Source organism: Diuraphis noxia, unplaced genomic scaffold (assembly GCF_037042655.1).
Source record: "Diuraphis noxia isolate RWA-SAM2 unplaced genomic scaffold, SU_Dnox_SAM2 contig0004, whole genome shotgun sequence".
NCBI lineage: Eukaryota > Metazoa > Arthropoda > Insecta > Hemiptera > Aphididae > Diuraphis > Diuraphis noxia.
Window position 1 is genome coordinate 51450164 of NW_028301714.1, and position 20744 is coordinate 51470907.

The 20744-nt window shown below is 31.2% G+C and overlaps 2 protein-coding genes and 1 long non-coding RNA gene across 4 annotated transcripts in view; 2 read left to right on the forward strand and 1 right to left on the reverse strand.

Moving 5' to 3' along the window:
* Nucleotides 1–7339, reverse strand: part of LOC149056174 (uncharacterized) — a 35900-nt gene extending 28561 nt beyond the window's left edge. For both annotated transcript variants that reach the window (XR_016191804.1, XR_016191803.1), the window contains exon 1: nt 6838–7339. This is a non-coding gene — a long non-coding RNA (uncharacterized LOC149056174). The remainder of the gene's footprint in view (nt 1–6837) is intronic.
* Nucleotides 7331–13196, forward strand: LOC107169019 (protein mothers against dpp-like). Its single transcript, XM_015518602.2, has 7 exons — nt 7331–8014; nt 8107–8284; nt 8887–9045; nt 9122–9192; nt 9262–9460; nt 11191–11431; nt 11497–13196. Exons 1-7 carry the CDS (start codon nt 7742–7744, stop codon nt 11654–11656), a joined length of 1281 nt encoding a protein of 426 aa, XP_015374088.1. The 5' UTR covers nt 7331–7741; the 3' UTR covers nt 11657–13196.
* Nucleotides 13197–13271: 75 nt separating this feature from the next.
* On the forward strand, nt 13272–19365 carry LOC107169015 (uncharacterized). Its single transcript, XM_089228007.1, has 2 exons — nt 13272–14688; nt 18135–19365. Exons 1-2 carry the CDS (start codon nt 13392–13394, stop codon nt 19037–19039), a joined length of 2202 nt encoding a protein of 733 aa, XP_089084133.1. The 5' UTR covers nt 13272–13391; the 3' UTR covers nt 19040–19365.
* Nucleotides 19366–20744: the final 1379 nt, after the last annotated feature.

The following is a 20744-nucleotide window of genomic DNA, read 5'->3' on the forward strand; positions in this document are numbered from 1 at the left end:
CCGTTTTCCCTTAATTATTAGTTTGTTTATCCTGATTATTTAGAAAAATATTGAGAATTTTTTACTTTAGACCCTCCCCCAAAGTACTAACTAGATTCACTTTCTGATCGAACGAGGTACTGAAGTCAAAAATCGAAGCACTTTAAAAAAAAACACACACATCATGGTAAAATCAATAGTCAATACATTCCTTGCTCCGCTCAAAATTTAAAATTGGGGTGAGCATAAATAAAAAAATCTTCATAATCACATATTTTAAGTACATTTAGGTACCCATAACTATTATACAAATACAATAATCCCATTTAGATCCTAATACATAGATGTACTAAAAAAACCTATAAGTATAATATATAATATATATATATATATACATACTTATGCGACACGGGTTAATATTGTTTACACACATAACATAATATAATGGTCCAGTCACTGCTATATGTTATAAATTTATAATATACGCGCCACATATATTATCGGCGCCAAAAATGTGTACAAACCCTCGCCGACTGACCTTGAATGGTTCAAATTTCAAAACCCACATTCTCTTCACAATAACCTCGTGCAGGCCACCGCCGGACGTACTCAACAATATATATATATATATTATTATACATTTATACACACTATATGTTTATTATATATATATAATATATATACGATGGACTCAACAGGTCCCTGTGGTGAACTGGCGCCACATCCCACCACAATGTACTTATTATTATTATTATTGTTATTATATATTTATACGTGGAACACGTAACATAATATATTTTATAAGTACATTATAATATACTGTAGTTGTCATTTTCAATCCAGTGGTATTCTCTTCTTATATGATATACACATGTATCAGTAGAATGTTTACACTGACAGAGCAGAAAATTGTAAAAAAAAATTGTCTATAGTAGCGACTTAAATTTTTTCCCTCACATTTAATAATTTTAATCTATTCACCCTAAATATATTTTTGCTGCTAACCAGATAGTGATTTCATAGGTTATAAGTGGTAAAAAAATGTTTGAATTACCTTTAATCTTGTTCAAACTAACTTTTTGATATAGCAACATTCAAATGTTTAGCTTTGGCTAGAGAGGTTCCAGGGGTTCCGCGTAGATCACTTCAAGCTTAAGTAATGTTTTTAAATTGTTTAAGAAAATTACTTTAAAATATCCATCATTATAGAAAAAAATACTTGTATATTAAATAATAATCTATAAGCCATATGGAATAATCTATCAGCTAACTCAATATTCAATAATCTATACTTCTACTTAATATTATAATTTATTTGCAAATAATCCTAAAAAAAAAGCTAAAACACTAAAAAAAAGTAGGGGGTTCCACGATAAAAGTGGACATCAAAAAGGGTTCCACGGACAAAAAAGTTTAAGAAACGCTGCTGTAATGGATCAGTTGTGAAATTATTTAATTACCCGAGTTAAAATTTTAGTACAATGTTATACATCTATATAAATTATATAATATTATATTATTCCTCTCGATTAAACATACTTTAATTACCATACGACGAGGAAAGAAGACAATTCCAAATCTCCGACCATCTCGCCGAATCACACACCCCGAACCAACCAACGTTTTCAGAATGTTAAAATTTTTAATAGAAACTCAACTTATTAACAAATATTGTAATTTATTGTACATAACAATGTAGAACACGTCCTGTTTTATCAATAATACTATTATATGTTTCTTTTTTTCTATTTTTCCCATTATTTAATATGATGTAAATAATTTTGAATATTGTTAAAACTTAAAATGTATTGTTACGTCCAATGGCTACAGATGCCACGGATAGTTTGTTTAATCATAAAAAAAATATATATTATATTATTACTAATAATCAGATTGATATTTTACCTTAAATTATCGTCAACTCAGTGTTTGAATGTTTGAAAGTACCTACTTCAAACCATTTTCACACCACGAAAGCGAAAAATGTAGTTGTTACTTGTGAAGAACCTACGTACAATGGTCGTATTGGGATTGGTTGGGATGTCACCTCTCTGGGTACCTTTTATAATTTACATATTCTATACTTCACTTATTTTGTCAAAAAAAAAAAATAATAATAATAATAATAAATAAATAATAATTCATATTACGAATTATATTCGTGTTTTTCATAACATTTTTATTTTTACGATTGCTTTTTAAATTAGTTTTACAATATTATACAATGAACATTGATACGTTTTGATTAACATTATAAATTTACTTTTTAGATATTAATAATTAGTACCTGTTTGTTCTCTGGTCTAAATTGCAGGAACTACTCCAACTACTAGATCTAATAAATCTAAACGTAATTTTTAACAATTTTATGATGATAATAAGATAATATACTTTTCGGTGTATATTTTTAGGTACTTTTCGTCTAACCTTCTTGATTATTTTACAAAAGTTCATATATACAATAAATACAATTTGTATTTAAAAGTAGTTTAGCTTATCTATTTTTTAATTTTTTTGAATACTTTTTGTATAACGCTTATACTATTAGAATTTACAAGTTGTACGTAAGTATATAAATTTAATTTAATGAATTTAAATTTGTTTAAACATAATATAATGTTACGTATGAATTATACAATATTGATGTAATATTTGTTAACTTGTTATATTTTAAATTCAATATGTACTTAGAAACGGTATAAGACACCAAGCTTAAAAACTAAAATGTATACTATATGTATTATATACAATAATAATATCAGTCAAAAAGTCCGAACACATTTTTGGTGTCGGACAAAAAGTCCGAAAATACAAAATTGTCTAATTTGTCATAATAAAATTGTGTAATTGTAATATTTTATTTATTTTATATTTTCTTATTCTTATTTTTTCTTATTCCTTACATAAATACAACAGAAATCCACTGGATTATGATTTTTAAGATACCATATTATAAAACATCGATAATAATTATAATGAAAATAATGAAAATAATAATCTAAAATGAGATATATGTTTTAAAAAATTGTCAATACAAACATTGATCCAAATATAATAATTATAATTATATTTTAAAAAAGTTATGTCTTAAAAAATCTAGTCTACAGTAATAATAATATTTTTTTTTTTTAAAGTTACCTATACGATATATTTACAAATTATATAAATTAATAATTTGATCCATGCATTACGTTTGCCAATACAATAATTATATATGAACTGACTATATATATAATATTACATGTGTATATATACCTACATAATAATATTATATAATATAAGGTACATTTTATTTATTAATGAAAATTGAATAGACAATTTTGTATTTTCGGACTTGTTGTCCGGCAATCAAAAAATGAATCCGGACTTTTAGTCCAACTATTTCTATGCCGCGGACTTTTTGTCCCCGGACTTTTCGTCCGGGAATCTTAAAAAAGAATCACTCTGTAAAAAGTATATACATTATACTTAAAAAATCTAGGGTGTAAGACATAAATCAATTGATTTTAAAATAATATCCATAAAATATTATGTTATTTTTATTCAATGTATATTATAATATTAACAATTTTTTTTTATATATGAATACAGGCAATATAGTATGATAAACTGTGTTAGCATTTTACATTAATTAACATATAACCTGTGTTTTAATAATTTTATATCTATATGTGTGTATATTGTATACAATATGACCAATGTTTAAAAATTTTGAATAATACTCAAGATTTTATTTTTTTTGTATATTAAATTATAATTATTTATATTTTTTATATTTGACCAATAATGTATAAACAATTTTTAAATATTACCTTTATATATGTATATTATTAATACTTTAGTTTGAATCGTTATATATTTAATTATTGTAATTTGACTTTTTTCCGTGGCTTATTTTTCCCATGACTTTTTTTCTGTGGATTTTTTTCTGACTACCAATCACAGATATTGAGTGACCATATCTACAATATAACGTGGACTGTGGAGTATACTGCTAGCATAGTAGCATTAATTATAAATTGTATAGAATACAATGTAAAATAACATCCTAATATTGTATATTCATTAGTCAATGATACAATAATTTATAGAGGTTATGTTATTTTATTAATATTTTTGTAAAACAACTGAATTTTGGACGGATCTGATTTAGTATTACTTAAGGGTCGCCCTCGTCCATATAATCTATTCAAAACTGAATAGGTACAAATATCATCTAGATGATTAGTTGACATCCGTGGAACAATCCTACGCCTTACCCATCCTTACAAAAATGTAATTACCTTCATTAAGAGGATACTACACAACTATTTGTTTCTCCATGTTACAAGTGCATATAACCATAGAATATACCATACCAAATTTACGCAGTACTGCGAAAAAATAACCCCGGAAATTTAGACCCCGAAAAAATAACCCCATAATATGAGTTTTTGCAAATTAATCTCAAATCAATACAAAATGTATAAAACACCTATAGTCCTATTACCTACGTACAATATTGTTATGTTCCCACAAATAATATTAATTTTTAATTCAATGATAAATTATTGTATACCTACGATAAAAACGATTAAGGGCACGATCTGTCTGTCATATCGATATGTCTGTTATATACAATAACTAGGTATTACAGTGACATATTATAACGGATAAGAAAGGTACTACTAACTTTATCTTAAATGTAATGTAATGCGGTAATTTATAAAGTTCGTCAATTTTGTGTGTGTTCATTTCGCTGTACTCGGTACTACAGTGACGTACTACAGTGTTCTTTTGTATATTATATAATTCGCTAAGCATTTGTTTTAATTTATCTTTGAATAGTTATGGATAGTCTAGATATTTTCGAGAGCCAAAAGGCCAGAAGGGCAAAGTACAGTTGGCGTTTAAAAATTTCATGTATGTTGTACACAAAGAGTGTTTAAAATGTTTAAATTCTCGCATTTACATTTCTCGCAACTCTACATCATACGAATTGAAAAATATAGTGAATTTTTTACTGTTCTGTACTGTTTACTTGAAAAAAAGTCAATTTACTTACGAAATAATGCTCAAAGCTATTTTATCAGTCTGCGAAAAGAACAACCTTTTTCCAGATCCGAAAAATATAAAAATAGACTTCGAAAAGGCAGTAATAAATGCAGCAAAAAATGAATTAGGTGAACATTTAATAAGAAACGGATGTTTCTATCACCTCTGCCAGAGTACCCACAGAAAATTGGCAGAATTAGGATTAAAACAAAAATACCAAGAAGATTATGATTTTAATGAATTCTGTGGTATGTTAGATGGCTTGGCTTTTTTGCCAATAAATACAAGAAGGTTACAAGAAGGTGTTGACTATTTAAAATCAATTATTCCTCTTGGTGCCGAGGAAATTCTATTGTATTCCACATTTATAATGAGAATTTTTTATTTATATATTATTGACATTGTATTACAAATTTATACTTTATTATTTACAAACCATTTTTATTAAAGGGTTATTTTTTTGGGGTTATTTATTAGGCAAATCAATTTACGCTCAGCAAATCACGTTTAGCTCTGTTAGTTTAAAAATTAGAATGAATCAACCTAATAATGAAACTTGATGTTAAGAACATTATCTGTGTTTGTATATGGATTTTTGTCGATAGTTCAATTTCGTAGTAAATTATGCGTATATAAAATGTGTAAATTAAAAATATTCATAATTCACTTAAAAACTAAGTGATTGTAAAAAAACCACATAAAAACACAGATAATGTTCTTATCATTAAGTTTTATAATAGGTCAATTTAGACAAATTTTTAAACTATAAGGAATTAAACGTGATCTGCTAAGCGTAAATTTGCTAGGTCCTAGGTTACACACTTGTAATTGTAAGACGGAAAGAAATATGAAACAAATAAAAATCGCTTTACAGTGTTGGAGAAATGTTTGTACCCTGTATAATAAATGCAAATATGTAACATAGATGCTCGATGCATATAAAATATGAGAGCAGATTTCGTTTAGGCTTCAGCACGATTATATGGGGATGGCGGCGAATGGCGACAGTATGGCGGGACAATACTATAGGTACCTCGCTGGACCATTGCTTCTGCACTAAATTCCGGCGATTTATTTATAAAATATTATTTTGCAGGGGAGCGCCGGTCTTTACCTAAACCCATTAAATTTAGTATCGACGTCTTTGTTGCGGTTGCTATTGTACAAAAACACGAACAGGCGCCGAAAATGTAATATGTAGACATAGCGTACTGATTCTATTACAGAAATCGAAAAGACATGAAAAATATTTTTATGATCTATTTTCGTACCGTCAATCATCATAAAAAACACTGTATTAATGTTTGTGTAGGCGGATAGATATAGCCACTGAACCGATCGTTTTAAAATAAAATCATGTTTCTTATATTGCAGCAAATAGGTGTCTAGCCTACGATTTGCAAGTGCAGAAAGAGTCGATAAATCTACCGCGCGGACAATATGTTGTGAATGATGCACTATTTTTTTCCCGATTTTTTTTTAAAAGCGCGTAAATATATTTTGTAATATGCATATATATTGCTGTTTTCTTTTGGTCAACTCCAGCAACATATGCATATCAAAATGAGTAATATTTTGTTCTATGAATTGCATATGATATTGTAACTTGTAAGCCAAAGGACCGGGTCTCGGGAGGGTGAATAATCAGGGAACGAGAAAAGAGTGTGGACAACGTACATCATGTCGAACACTAGTAGTACGCACTTTAAAAGCTGTACATAACATATATTATTGATATGGCGTACTTCACTTTATAAATATATTAATTTATCTATTGAATATCACTTTGACGTTATCTAAAATATATACAATAAAATATAATACCTATGTCGGCGGAGGAAAAAAAGGGAAAATCGGACTGGACCGTACAGGCGCCAGACGGCTGCTCCCACCCGCCTCGTCGCCAAGATGTACAGGCGTAGTACCTAATACCTATGGTACATTCGTATACCTGCAGAGCCGCCGAAACGTGTTGTACCAACTTCGAACTCATGCGCGCGTGCGTACGAACACTACGAACTAGTCCGTTCTCGCTATACTGCGACTGCAATATTGCAATGAAGAAGAGAATTTATAATATTATTTATCGCCGGCGACACGTCTCGTCCGCGATTAACGTTTATTGCGGCGACCACATAATTGTATTTTGATTGTTGTCCATTAATCACACGACGGTTACAGATGAAACACGATCACTGTCCCACGTTCTCATACGCGGCTTTGTTGTACCAGTATAGCAATACTGCTCTGTTTGAAAGTCATACCGCGTGTGAGCTTGTCGTATATAACGGTCGATAAAAGTTTCGTCGTTACCAGAGCCCGCGGTTTGAACTTTGAAATCGAACAAATTATCGGTACGCATGTCTCCAAAAACGCAGTCCCGGTACACCTGCTGAGACGCAAAATCCGGCAACGTCGCAGGCGCGCGCACCGTCAGGGGACCGTAACAAATGTGTGTGTAACACTCCGCTACGACGTTGCCGCAGTTCGCTCCGGAACGTATCCGTCTGAACAGCCGCCACTGTCCACCGTTGGATTCTAATCAATGATGCGCGTTTTCCTTTCTCTCTTCCCCCGAACAACAATAATAACAATAAATAAATAATATAAGAACTTATTAGTTTTTTCTTGCTGTTGTCTGTTCTTCACTTATCTGGTGTCTAAGGTTTCTGGTCTTCGAATATTTCCATTCGTGTGTTTGATTTATTAAATTTATTGATCTCGTGTAATGGAGGTGGACGAGTTCGATTCGGGCCGTTCGTCGTCGACAATTTCATCGATAAACAGCCTGTTCTCGTTTACCAGCCCGGCCGTTAAGAAACTGTTGGGCTGGAAGCAGGGTGACGAAGAGGAGAAATGGGCTGAAAAAGCAGTCGACGCACTTGTCAAGAAACTGAAAAAAACCAAAGGCGCTATTGAAGAGTTGGAAAAAGCACTCAGCTGTCCGGGACAGCCAAGCAAGTGCGTCACCATACCAAGAAGTCTCGACGGACGACTACAGGTACTTAACAATAACACACCGTAATCAAACCGCTTGCCGATATTTAATCAATATTGTGGTAATGTAATTGCTATGTGTTTTATTTTGTTCAGGTGTCGCATCGAAAAAGTTTACCTCACGTTATATACTGCCGTGTATGGCGATGGCCAGATCTCCAAACCCATCATGAGCTTAAACCGCTTGACCATTGTCAATTTCCATTCTCCACTCAAAATAAACAGAAAGATGTTTGTATTAACCCTTATCACTACAAACGTGTTGAAAGTCCTGGTAAGCCAAGCCCTATTTAAGTAAACAAATTTATTGTATTTTTTAAGTATTAACAAAAGTTAAAATCAATAATTGTTTTTTTAATGAAAAAATTGTATTGAATTATTTTTGTTAATATTTCCTCTAAAATTTATAGTAACAAAATTGATGGCAGAAATTTTTAATATTAACTACTTAGTAGGTACATTTATTATTATCGTTGTTTGTGTTATAAGCAGTCCACTTCATTCATGTTAATATGTATATTTCAATTTTGTACTTATCTTATTCACTTATTACCTAATTGAAAGAGATTATCTCGATTCATGATGATATTCACTAAAATATTTTAGTTGTATATTTACCAAGTTTAATATAAACATATTAAAAAATAATTAAACTTACATAGTTACATATTATATTATATTCTAAATAAAGTTGGAAAAAAATTGGTTCTGTAGTCTTGTTGGTTGCCAACTATAGGCCAATCATCTTTCTGAGACTTCACAGTTTTTCTAAATTTATTTCTAATAGAATATACAAATTGTTTAAAACATAAATTACTTACAAATGTTAGAAGTAAAATTATATTAAACTAACAAGTTATATTATTTAATTTTTAGTTCTACCTCCTGTATTGGTACCAAGACAAAGTCAGCTACCCCCTATGATGTTCCGTCAAATGCCGGAAAACCTTCAGTACAATAATTATAATCAAGGACCCAATTCTCCATCATCAAGTCCTCCACCAAATAGTCCCTTTCAGAGCAGCGCTCTATCAGGTGAATAAACTTATTAATAAATTGTAATTAAAACTTGAATTAATAATATACCTATTCATGTTTAAAATATTTTTAGAATTAGGAAGTTCTCCTGGGCCTGATGAAAAAGCTATGAGTCCTGCATCTGGGACACAAGTTTTATATCAGGTAAAATAAAATAACATTTAAAATTAAGTTTGTTGATAAATAACTGACTTAGAAATTGTTTACTCACAGGAACAAGCTAGTTGGGCAAGCATAGCATATTATGAATTAAATAGTAGAGTTGGAGAACTATTTCATTGTCAATCTCCCGTTGTAGTTGTGGATGGTTTCACTAATCCAAGTAATAATTTAAACCGATTTTGCCTTGGACAACTATCCAATGTTAATCGAAATCAAACAATTGAAAACACTAGGCGACATATCGGAAGAGGTAATATAATTAAAGATATATGTAGATCTTATTATGACTGATAATTTATTTAAAATTTCACTTTTTGATTTATTTGATTATCATTCATTTATTTCAAAGAACTTGTTTAAATAAATAAATACTCGTTCAATATTGAGATTTACATAGCCAATGCAGAATTAAAAATAAATAATTATAATTAAAGATATAGAATTAGACATTCAACAAGTAACTAAGTATAAAACAAGAATTTCAGTTAAATTAGGAATCAATACATTTTGAAATCAATAATAAATTGTTGTACCAAATTGATCAAATGTAAACAGTGTTCTATTTTGTTGGAGGTACTGCTAGGTTTTGTATTAGTGGGTTAGGATGATTGAGTAACTTAATGTGTAAACTCTTATAATAGTGTTTTGCTTCGTCTTGAACGGATTTCATTCTGAGATCTAAATGTATGGAGTAGTTAGAGACATAAGGTGGAGCATTAAGTAGTTTCCTTAGTGCAATATTTTGAAAAGTTTGAATTTTGTTGATATTAGATCTTTTAGCATTACCCCATAGCTGTATGCCATATGTCTAGATGGGTTTGATTAGAGATTTGTAAATTAGAAGTTTAGTTTTAATGTATGTGTATTTATTGTTATTGCAAAAAGTTTTTAATAGGCACTATCTAAAGTTTAAATTAAGCCTTTTAGATTTCAAGGAAAGTATTTGTTTGAAAATATTATATTTATATATATATATACTTATAGATTATATATTTACTTTTCATTATATAGAATATAACAAAAATGTATGTTGTTTGCTTGGCCCCTGTTATTTTTCCAAGCTCTTCCATGTACAACTATATACAATTCAATTAAAAATATATCAATAGTGGAAAGCAAAAAAAAAATTTCTAACTATTTTAATTGTTCAAGAAAAATGAAAAACAAAATCGCTAAAAATTTGGTCATGTTGTTTTTAATGTCAAATGGCATTTAACCTTACAAATTAACAATGAAGCTCATATAGTGTATGAAAAATCAGGGCTGATTTTACTAATTTAATTTTTATTAATTGGCATAGCCGTGCATATACAAATAACCACACTAAAACAACCCAACCTTCTCAAATTACTGTGATGAAGAAGTAGATTTGTTTTTAATCAGTAGTTTGTTTTCAATTTAGGTTTTGTATAAAATCTTAACTTCAGCGATATATTGTGTAAATTTATTTAATAAAAAATAACACTAATTATTTAAAAAGATGCTACACACATATTTGTTGTCTTCGTCGTACAAGTGTGTAACATAGCAAATTTAGGCTTAGCAAATCACGTTTAATTTATTAGTTGAAAAATTGAAGTAAATTGACCTATTATGAAACTTCATGGTAAGAACATCATCTGTGTTTGTATGTGGGTTTTTTACAATCAGTTAGTTCTTAAATGAGTTATGAGTATTTTTTATATTCACATAATTTACTACAATATTGAACTATGGAAAAAAAAACCACATACAAATACAGATAATGTTTTTAACATCAAGTTTCATAATTGGTTGATTCATTCTAGTTTTTAAACTAACAGAGCTAAACTTGATTTGATGAGCATAAATTTCTTATGTCATGCACATGTAAAACGGAGACAACAAATGTTTGTGTAGCGTCCTCTTAATCTTAATCTTAAAGTAGTAAATGTTAAATAAATCAATCATTACGTTAAAATGAAATACTTTTTAATATTTATTGTTTTTTATTTAATTTAGGCATTCAATTGCATTACATTGGTGGTGAAGTATATGCAGAATGTTTATCAGACTCAGCGGTTTTTGTACAGTCACGTAACTGCAATCACCATCATAATTTTCATCCATTAACAGTGTGTAAAATACCGGCTGGATGTTCTTTGCGTATATTCAATAATCAACAATTTGCAACTTTACTCACAGAATCTGTGAATTCAGGCTATGAAGCAGTATTTGAGCTTACCAAAATGTGTACAATTAGGTAATTTTTAAAATATTTATTACTGATAATGTAGTAAAATTAAATATAAATGAATGTCTGTTTAGGATGTCATTTGTGAAAGGCTGGGGAGCTGAGTATCATCGACAAGATGTTACTAGCACTCCTTGTTGGATTGAGATACATTTAAATGGACCATTACAATGGTTAGATAAAGTTTTATGTGCCATGGGATCTCCTCACAATGCTATATCATCTGTTTCATAAGCCAGCATGCTTTATAAACTTAATTTTTAGTATCAAGGTATAATTTTTTTTTTATTTTAACTAAACCATCAATATGAGTTAAATAAACCTGTTATATTCAATATTAGTAAAATAATTTTACTATAAAATACCAGGTACTTTTATATTAAATAAACTTATGAAATTTAACTTTTTGTAAATTAAAATTAGTTTTATTTAGCTGTACTATATGTTTGGTGCTCGCTTTTCTTATAACTATATTTTTTTTTTTATTATTATTATTAAAGACCATTTATTTGTTGTTTTTTTTTTTACCCTAAATTTTTAAAGCTTTTAAAAAAAATAAAATAATTAAGTGATATACAAAATATATTCCTATAAGATTTATTTGTCTTATTAATTATGTAAACATTTTGTAAAATATGGCCATATTATGCTCTCTATCAATAATATTTTTTGATAAATAATTGCTGGTAACTAAAATATAATCTCACTATGATGTTGCAATATTACATAATTACTAAAACTTGTTTTACACCTTCCAAGTACACATAATAAAAGAATCAAATAAGATGTCAAATTATGGAGGATAATTTTATCTAGATCTGTTACAAATAAACAAATGTTTGATATTTTTATTAACTAGTTTAATAGTTTTAAGGATAAAAACTTAAATCACTAAAAATTAATTGTAAAATACTGTTTGATTGAATTGGCATATCGACTATAGATTTTCTTATGAATGTAGATGAAATTCTCTTCCATGATTTTATTGCAGGTAATTTTACTGTTAAACCTTTATATATATATATCTTATTCTTGGAAGGCGTAAAGAAAATTTTTCCGTAAAAAAGTGTACTTAATTTTTTTCTGAGCGAATATAATTTTTAATGATTATTTATTGTATCATATAATATGCAAAATAATTATTATGTCTAGAAGTTAAATTTTCTGCCATTTTCTTTTCAACCTATATTGCACACTGTTTGTAAATTACATATAAGTTATATTGTTCAAATTTTGTTACTAATAATTATTTTAGTAAATTATATTTACTCATTCAAAATGTTCATCTTAGTTTGTTTATTACGTATTAAATAAATAATGGTATGCTACTTACAATGATAGTAAATTATATACAGAGTGTTTTATGACATTTTTTCTATGCTTCTTGTTTTTAAATAGCGAGTGAACAATGTTATTTTGTAGTGCCTCAAGAGGAATAACATAAACCAATCTGTAAGTTAATAATTTTATAAAGTCGTTATTATTTTATAGTAGGCGTGCAATATGAGAATATTTCATAAGCTGTATATTTATATTGTTGAATTTTTAAATAAGAGTTTGTTCAATGTTCCCAACTCGTTCAGTAATGTAATATTTATGTTTGGTTTATTATGATATTACATTTATTTTTTTGTTGTAAACATTTTTTCTAGACGTTTTAGTTTATTGTCTACAAATATTATATATAAATATATTATTATGATCTTATTTTATAAATATTTTAAATGTAAACCATATTTTTTGTGAAAAGAAATATATTTTGCTAGAAAGACAATTTTTTTCCTTGTGATTATTTTTTTTTCTCTCGCGCTTCAAAAATTAAATCGTGAATAGTTGTTATTAATTAATAACTTTATTCATGTTACACTGCTTGATAAACAAAATATATCGACTCAAAAACATTTTTATGGTGAAAACTGCCATACTAAGTTATTAATTGCATTTAAACAACAGTCAATGAGTGACGTTTATGACCCCATTGACTACACGTTTTTTTAATTACTCAATGTCAAATGAACAAGACAAGTCAAGTATCGGTTTTTTAATTAATATTTTGTTTCCGTTTTTCTTCCGCACTTTGGTCGTAACCTCGTCAGTGGACGGCGAACCACCAACGAACAACACTACTCACAGCCGAGGACTTGACGTGATAATGTTATCCGTGCTGTCGTTCTTAAGCTTTGCGATGTCCTTGGTTACTGCAGGTATGACGTCATTAGCCGACGAGGTTTCGATGTCGCTGGCCACTGCCCAAAATAATGGCAGCGGCGGATACGCTGCCGAGGTATTCGAGTGCTTGGCGAATGTGACGCGTACTTACTTTGACCGTCGTACCGTTTACATGTACTTCCGGCGGTCAGGAACAGCGGAGTACGCGACCGCGGTTGACGCGTTTGCTATGGCCGTGCAAAGCCCCAAAATCATTGTGCCGTATTCGTCGTTCACCGCGGACTCCCCGCCGCAGCAACAGACAAAAGGCGGTGTGTTCGCGTTCCTGGCCGAGGACAGGCTGTATACGCAATTGCTGAACGCCACGCAGCAGAGCCACTTCGTTGCGGTGTGGACGAGGCAGATACCCATGAACAACATCCGGCGCACGTTCATGCACTTCTGGAAAGGAGGCAAGCACGTAAACGTGGTTGGGCTTGTCCGGATGGACAGCGGTGGCGTGAACGCGTATACATACCGGCCGTTCTCTTACTACGGTTGCAACAAGCTGGGCCGGCCGTTTCTACTGGACCGGTGGGCGAATGGGAAGTTCAGGGTGGGCGCCGACCTGTTCTCTAGCAAACCGAAGACCAGCAACATGCTCGGCTGTCCACTGCGGTGTGCCGGCAATGAACACCCACCCGACACGGTGTTGCGGCCCGGCGATGGGACTGCAAAGCACCCGGTTTGGACCATGTCGGGCGTCGGTGGCAAGGTGCTAGAGATCGTGGCCAGATACATGAACTTCACGCCGATCATCATGTCACCTAAGGGCAATGTGTCTGAGATGTTCAGTTGGTACAATAGCGCTGAAGTGCTCGACAACATAACGGCCATGCTATACTCAGAGGAGGCTGACTTGGCATTCGGATGGTACTCGTACGCCACGCACAACAATGCGTACAACACAGAATTGGCTCGGACCACGAGTATCGACTGTCTGGGATGGGCCGTTCCCTACCGGGCTGGCCCTCCGCCGCAGTCTTGGACCAATTACGTTAACGAGTTTGATAAAATCGGATGGTTGTTCATCGGATTGATGTTCGTGATTGTTGTCGGTAATTGCGTAATTTAGTATATAGTTATTTTTAATTTTACCATTAAGATTTACACTACATTTTTGTTTTACTTAAAATGTATGAATCTATTCCTCGGGCACGCCACCGAGGAGGAACTAGGGGAGCCTGACACACTAAGAAAAGTTAGTGGCTCCAAATTGGCCCCATAATTTTATTTATAAATATTTTAAATTTTATGATGTTTAATCGTCCCGAATCTCGGATGTATAATATTATAGGTACTATATTATGTATAAAATAATGACAAATGTAATTTTTAAATATTACAAATATCTCCTAGCTCTACATATTTACATATTTTGTTTTAAAACCTACGACCGTGACTTTAATACTAAAAAAGTTCTGGAGCCCAACAACTTGAACAATTTTAAATCTTCCTTTTTTACATCAGCACAACATATTTTTGTTTAAAAATAATTCCAACAAATGTCCAATAACACCATAGTAAGTTCAAGAATATAGTTATTCTAAGAATGGTTTTAGAATTTAAATTAATGTGCAAATTTTGTAGTTCCAGGATCAGAGTATATAAACAGTGCCTATCAAATTAGCTCTAAATCGTTAGGTTTGGGATTTTAGTTTTAATATTGTTTAGAGATGGTCAAATTTCAAAACTATCTTAAGATTTTTAAAATGGTCAACATTCCAAAACCAAAATATGACCTGTGGGCAGACGGATGACCTAACAAGTAATTTTAACCTTGGTGGTTAAAGTAGATAACATAAGTATGGTGGCTCCCTTCGCCTATCGGCTCCGGTCGCCAGACTCGATGGCCGTTAGCATGGTCACTCGCTTAAAAGTTATGTCAATTAAAAGTTGCAGTGATTACGCATGTATCGGCATACGCCGCTACGCTCCACGGCTCATTATAAAGCAGTGTTGCGCGCATGCGTATTAACGTAAAATCGCAAACTTTGGATGGCTATAACTTCCAAAATAATGGCGTCCGCGCTGTTTTTTTTTTTGCACCATCGTTCTTAACTCGCAGAAATGCGTATATTTCGAAAAAAAATTCAAAAAATGTGCTGGGTAGTTATAAAGTGAATTTATGCCTAAATCTTAGCACTAATAAGTACCTAATAAAGTAATAACATTCATTTATCACGTATTCACGTATCGTACGTATATAATCTGCAACAGCGGTCCCAACTACTACGCGGCCGTTTAAAAAATTTAATACAGCCTGCACAAAAATTAAATTGTACATTCTGAACTCCAAAATCAAAAGTTCAAGAAAAAATCTCTTTGCCAACGAAATATCCTGTCACAATATTATTGTTATTATTATTTTACTATTCTGCACTAAATTCAGTGAACACTTGTACATTTTACCATGATGTGTTTTTTTTTTGTGTCTATATCATCACGTTTTGGGGCAGTAAAATTGCTTCGATTTTTGTCTTCAGTACCTCGTTCGATCAGAAAGTGAATCTAGTTGGTACTTTGGTGGTCAAAAATTCTTAATACTTTTCTAAATAATCGAGAAAAACAAACCAAAAGTTAAGGAAAAAACGGGAAATTTTACACACATTCATTTTTCGACAAAATCGATTTTGGTTTTTGATGTAACTTTAAAACAAATGAACATAGGTACATGAAATTTTCATCGAATGTTTATATAAGTATATTCTATCCACGATGCAATTTTCAAAAATTTTCGACTTAAGTTGAACTATTCACAGGCATTTGAAATTTTCGATCATTATTAGTTTTTTAAAAATTAATATCGATAAAAATTTATTTGTTAGGTAGAAAAGCTTAAAAATTTAATACAAGGCTCTTAACATATTGTTACAATAGCAGTTGAAAAATAAAATAAATTCATAGTCACAATTCTTTTTTAAAAGCATTCAAAGTTTGAATTTTGACAAAATACGTAAAAATCACGAAAATTCACAAATTATTTTAAGCTAGAAATTCATAAAAAATGTTCTTTTTAAATCTAAGATTTAAAAATTTAATACAAGATTCCTTACAAGTTTTTCAATCTTTATCACGAATAAAAAGTCCACCGGAAATTCAAATTAAATTTTTATGAGCATTTGAAATTTAAATTTTTACAACATTGTATTTTCACTTTTGGCTATTTCCTTATTTTGGCGTAACTCTAAAAAAAATGACCGCAGATACTTGAAATTTTGACTGAATGTTTATATAGGCATTTTATATATTTGATTAAATTTTCAAAATATTTAGATTTGTTTTGAGCTGTTAACTGACATTTTAATTTTTCAACTTTTTTAGTTTTTTTTCTATAAATATCGATAAAAAATTATTTGTTCGGTAGAAAAGCTTGAAAATTTAATACAAGGCTTCTTACACATTGTAAAAATAGCAGTTAAAAAATATTAAAAATATGTAGGTACGATTTTTTTTATAAGCATTCAAAGTTTGAGTTTTGCAACATATTATGTAAAAATCACGAAAATTCACAAATTATTTTAAGCTAGAAATTCATAAAATATTTTCCTTTTATATCTAAGATTTGAAAATTTAATACATGGCTCCTATCATATTTTTACAATATCAGTTGAAAAATAAAATAAATACTTACTCACAATTTTTTTTTACAAGCATTCAAAGTTTGAATTTTAGACAACATACGTAAAAGTCACGAAAATTCACAAAATATTTTAAGCTAGAAATTCATAAAAAATTTTCTTTTTAAATCTAAGATTTGAAAATTTTTAATAATCTATAATATGTTCTAAACAGATAAACCGTCTTCGCTCAGAATCGTTTTTCGTATACAATGATATAATATCATTGGATTCAAATTTAATTCCATCCATTATTACAGTAACCCACTTATAACCTACTGTACAGCACAGCGACATCCACAACTTACCCGCCATTTTATATTTTTAATTATTATGATTAAAATGTAAGCATGAAGTACTATTATTGTATAGTTTTTTGCAATCAAGCCAACCTTATTTATCCCTCCATCTATAGTGCTTACTATTGTAAAAATATTTTATACAAATGTACAAATAAAAATGTAGGTAAGCAATTGTCCACAAGTGATTTTCAAATATTATATTCGACCATTTCTAAAATGCTAGTGACAACCGCTGCTTTACAAATACCATACACTCGAAATGCCATGGTATTATAGGTCTTGACTTTTGATTTACAAAACTCATACAATGGGAGTATGTGCACTGTACTATATATTGTAATTATATGTTGAACATTAGTGACTATTTTTGTATAGTCACTTGTTTTCAACATTTAGGTTCCTCTATATTATCATCCAATATTTCATATATTTCCTTTTAGACATAATATAAAATACAATTTTTTAAAAATCTTTGGATTTAACATTTTTGCTAATCAGCATGGATTTCTAACGTGCTGCAAAAGACACAAAGCTACAATAAAGTAATAAACTGCAGCAGTAGTTGGCGTATAATTGTTACAGGCGTGTTCCATTTCTTCCGAAAACTAAAAAAGCTGCACCGCGTGGATTCTGTGGTGTTTTTCGTGTACCGCACGGCCATTGACCAGCCACTAGGTGTCCTGCCTGTCTGGTGTAGTCTACGGGCGTTCTTGGTGCACTGGCTTTGGTACTGTATGGTCATAAATGTGGCGTACAAAGCATCGCTGGGCAGCTTCATGACGGTACCCGCGCACGGCGCAGAGTTCACTCGGATGGACGAGATCCTGAACTCTCAGTTGATTACGATGGCCACACCGCGGTCCATGCACATAATGAACGCGACGACGGCCACCACGCGGATATCGCGGACGTTCATGGAGCGGCTCCAGCTGTTGCCGCCTACCAACTTTGAGCAGGTCATCGATCGGCTGGTGGTGAAGCGCGACATCGCTCTGTTTGAGGTCAAGCGGTTCATGTACTACTTCTCCATACCCCAGGCTAAGCGCATCAAAGTCAAGATACCCATACGGTTCCTGCCCGGCTGTCTGTTGCGCACGCACACCACTCAGTTCATGTTCAACGGTGGTTCGTACCTCATCGAGCCAGTCAACGCCGTGCTCAGCACGCTCTTCGAAACCGGCATTGTCGACCACTGGATCACACACTTGGGCTCCAACAAGGTGTTACCGCTGGAGAAGATCCGTGGCCGCGTACTTAAACTAGTGCGGCTCAAGGAGGCGTTCCTGTTTTTGTTTTTCAGCTATGCCGTGGCGTCTATCGTGCTCGTCGTCGAAATCTGTTGGTCCACGAGACTGCACCGCCGATTGGTGCGGCTAGTCCTGCAGCAGCGACACCCTGTCCGAACCGGCACGGCGGCCACAAGAAGTAGTAGCAACACTGGCCGCAGATCCACCCGCAATAACAGCGTGTTTCCGTTTGTTCACTGATGTATGTTGTCGAATTGTTGTGTGCACAGTTTTATTGTTCTAACTTACAATACATTATGCATATAAATAGAATAATGAAAATTCCATGTCATTTTGAACTTTGAGGTCTCGAATAGTCGAATCGCGTAACAAAGATAAGCTGATGGATCATTACCGAATACGAAGGTAAAGTAGACTCCGATAGTCGTACATAGTTTAAGTCGCATAATCAGTGTAGTTGTACCTGTAATGTCCAAGTCGTTATAAATACTTCGTAATGTGTTACATTGTTGTCATTATTATTGAAAATACTTTCAAAGTCAGAAGAACAACAATTTAAATTAACATACTGTGGTACTTTTTTTTATATAATACCTTATCAATATGTTACAATATTACAATAATACTATTAGTGTATCCAGTATTTTACATGTTTTAACAAGTTTTTATTTAGTTTTGCATTCCCAAACTTATACAATATATAAGGCTATATATAAGCCTGTGGCTTACAAGGCATTATAGGAAAGGAAAAGTACCAGCATCTTCAGCGTAATCCAAACGAAGTTGTTCTAAGGTTTATTGTTAATTTTAAAATATTTCATTATAATGTTTATTGCAAATTGAATATATATAATATAATATTTTTTTGATAAAGAAAAGTTAATATCAAATGAGCGAGTTTTGAAAAGTAAAAATATATTTGAAAATTTTCTTATATAACTATAAGTCCCTAACCTAACCTGTACTAAGTAATCATTCTAGTGTTGAAAGAAAATAAATATTTTAATTTTTCTTTATTGTCTTAGTCATTCATGTAGCTTGCTTTGTTGTATTGTTTAAATTCTTTTCCACGAAACAAGAGATTATTAATGTTATTTATGTATTTCCGTAAATTTAAGTGTTTTATTTAAAAAAAAATTTTTATTTTTTTTTATTAAAAGAAACTTTGTAAACAATTAGCTTCGACAATTATGATTATAAATATTACATATGAAAGCAAGATTAACAACAAAAATAATATTACAGATAAATTAAATTTTTAAACCAGTCTGGTTGAAGAAGGATAAAAGTGAGGTAATAATTGGTACATTTGGTGAAGAGAGAATGGATTGAGTGTCGAGTTTGATATTAAAGGAGTGAATTAGGGTGAAGAGGGTATTGCGTTGGGGAACCAGAGAGGGACAGTGAAAAAGTATGTGTGAGATATCACAAATCATGGGATCGTGAACGTGGAACATACATAAAGGAGAGTCATTGAGAGAAAGTTTATAAGAGTGAGAAGGTAGTAAGGTGTGTCCAAATCTTAGACGTGAAAAAGAGGTAATTATTTTACGATTTAATTTGAGGTTGTGAAACCAAGGATGAGAGGGGATAGATGGTGAGATATTTTTGTACCAAGAGGCATAATTGGGGGCTAGATTGTTCCATTGGTTGCGAAAAAAAAAAAAATTTAGTTATATGTTTTGAAAGTTTATCAGAAGAACTAGTATCCAGGACTCAAAATGTTCAAATCGGGGGTATTTTTAAATTTAAGTTCACTGATTTTTGAAAAATACAAATCATTAGGTGAAGATAATAAAAGAAATGCCCATGGCTTCACTTGGAAATTCAAACTAAGCACCCAGAACGTAATATCTTAATTTTTAAGCTGTCATTGAAGAAAGTGGGGTAAAATTAGAAAGCAGAAAACGAGGTTTGGAAGGGATTATGTGGTAAGAAGGGGATT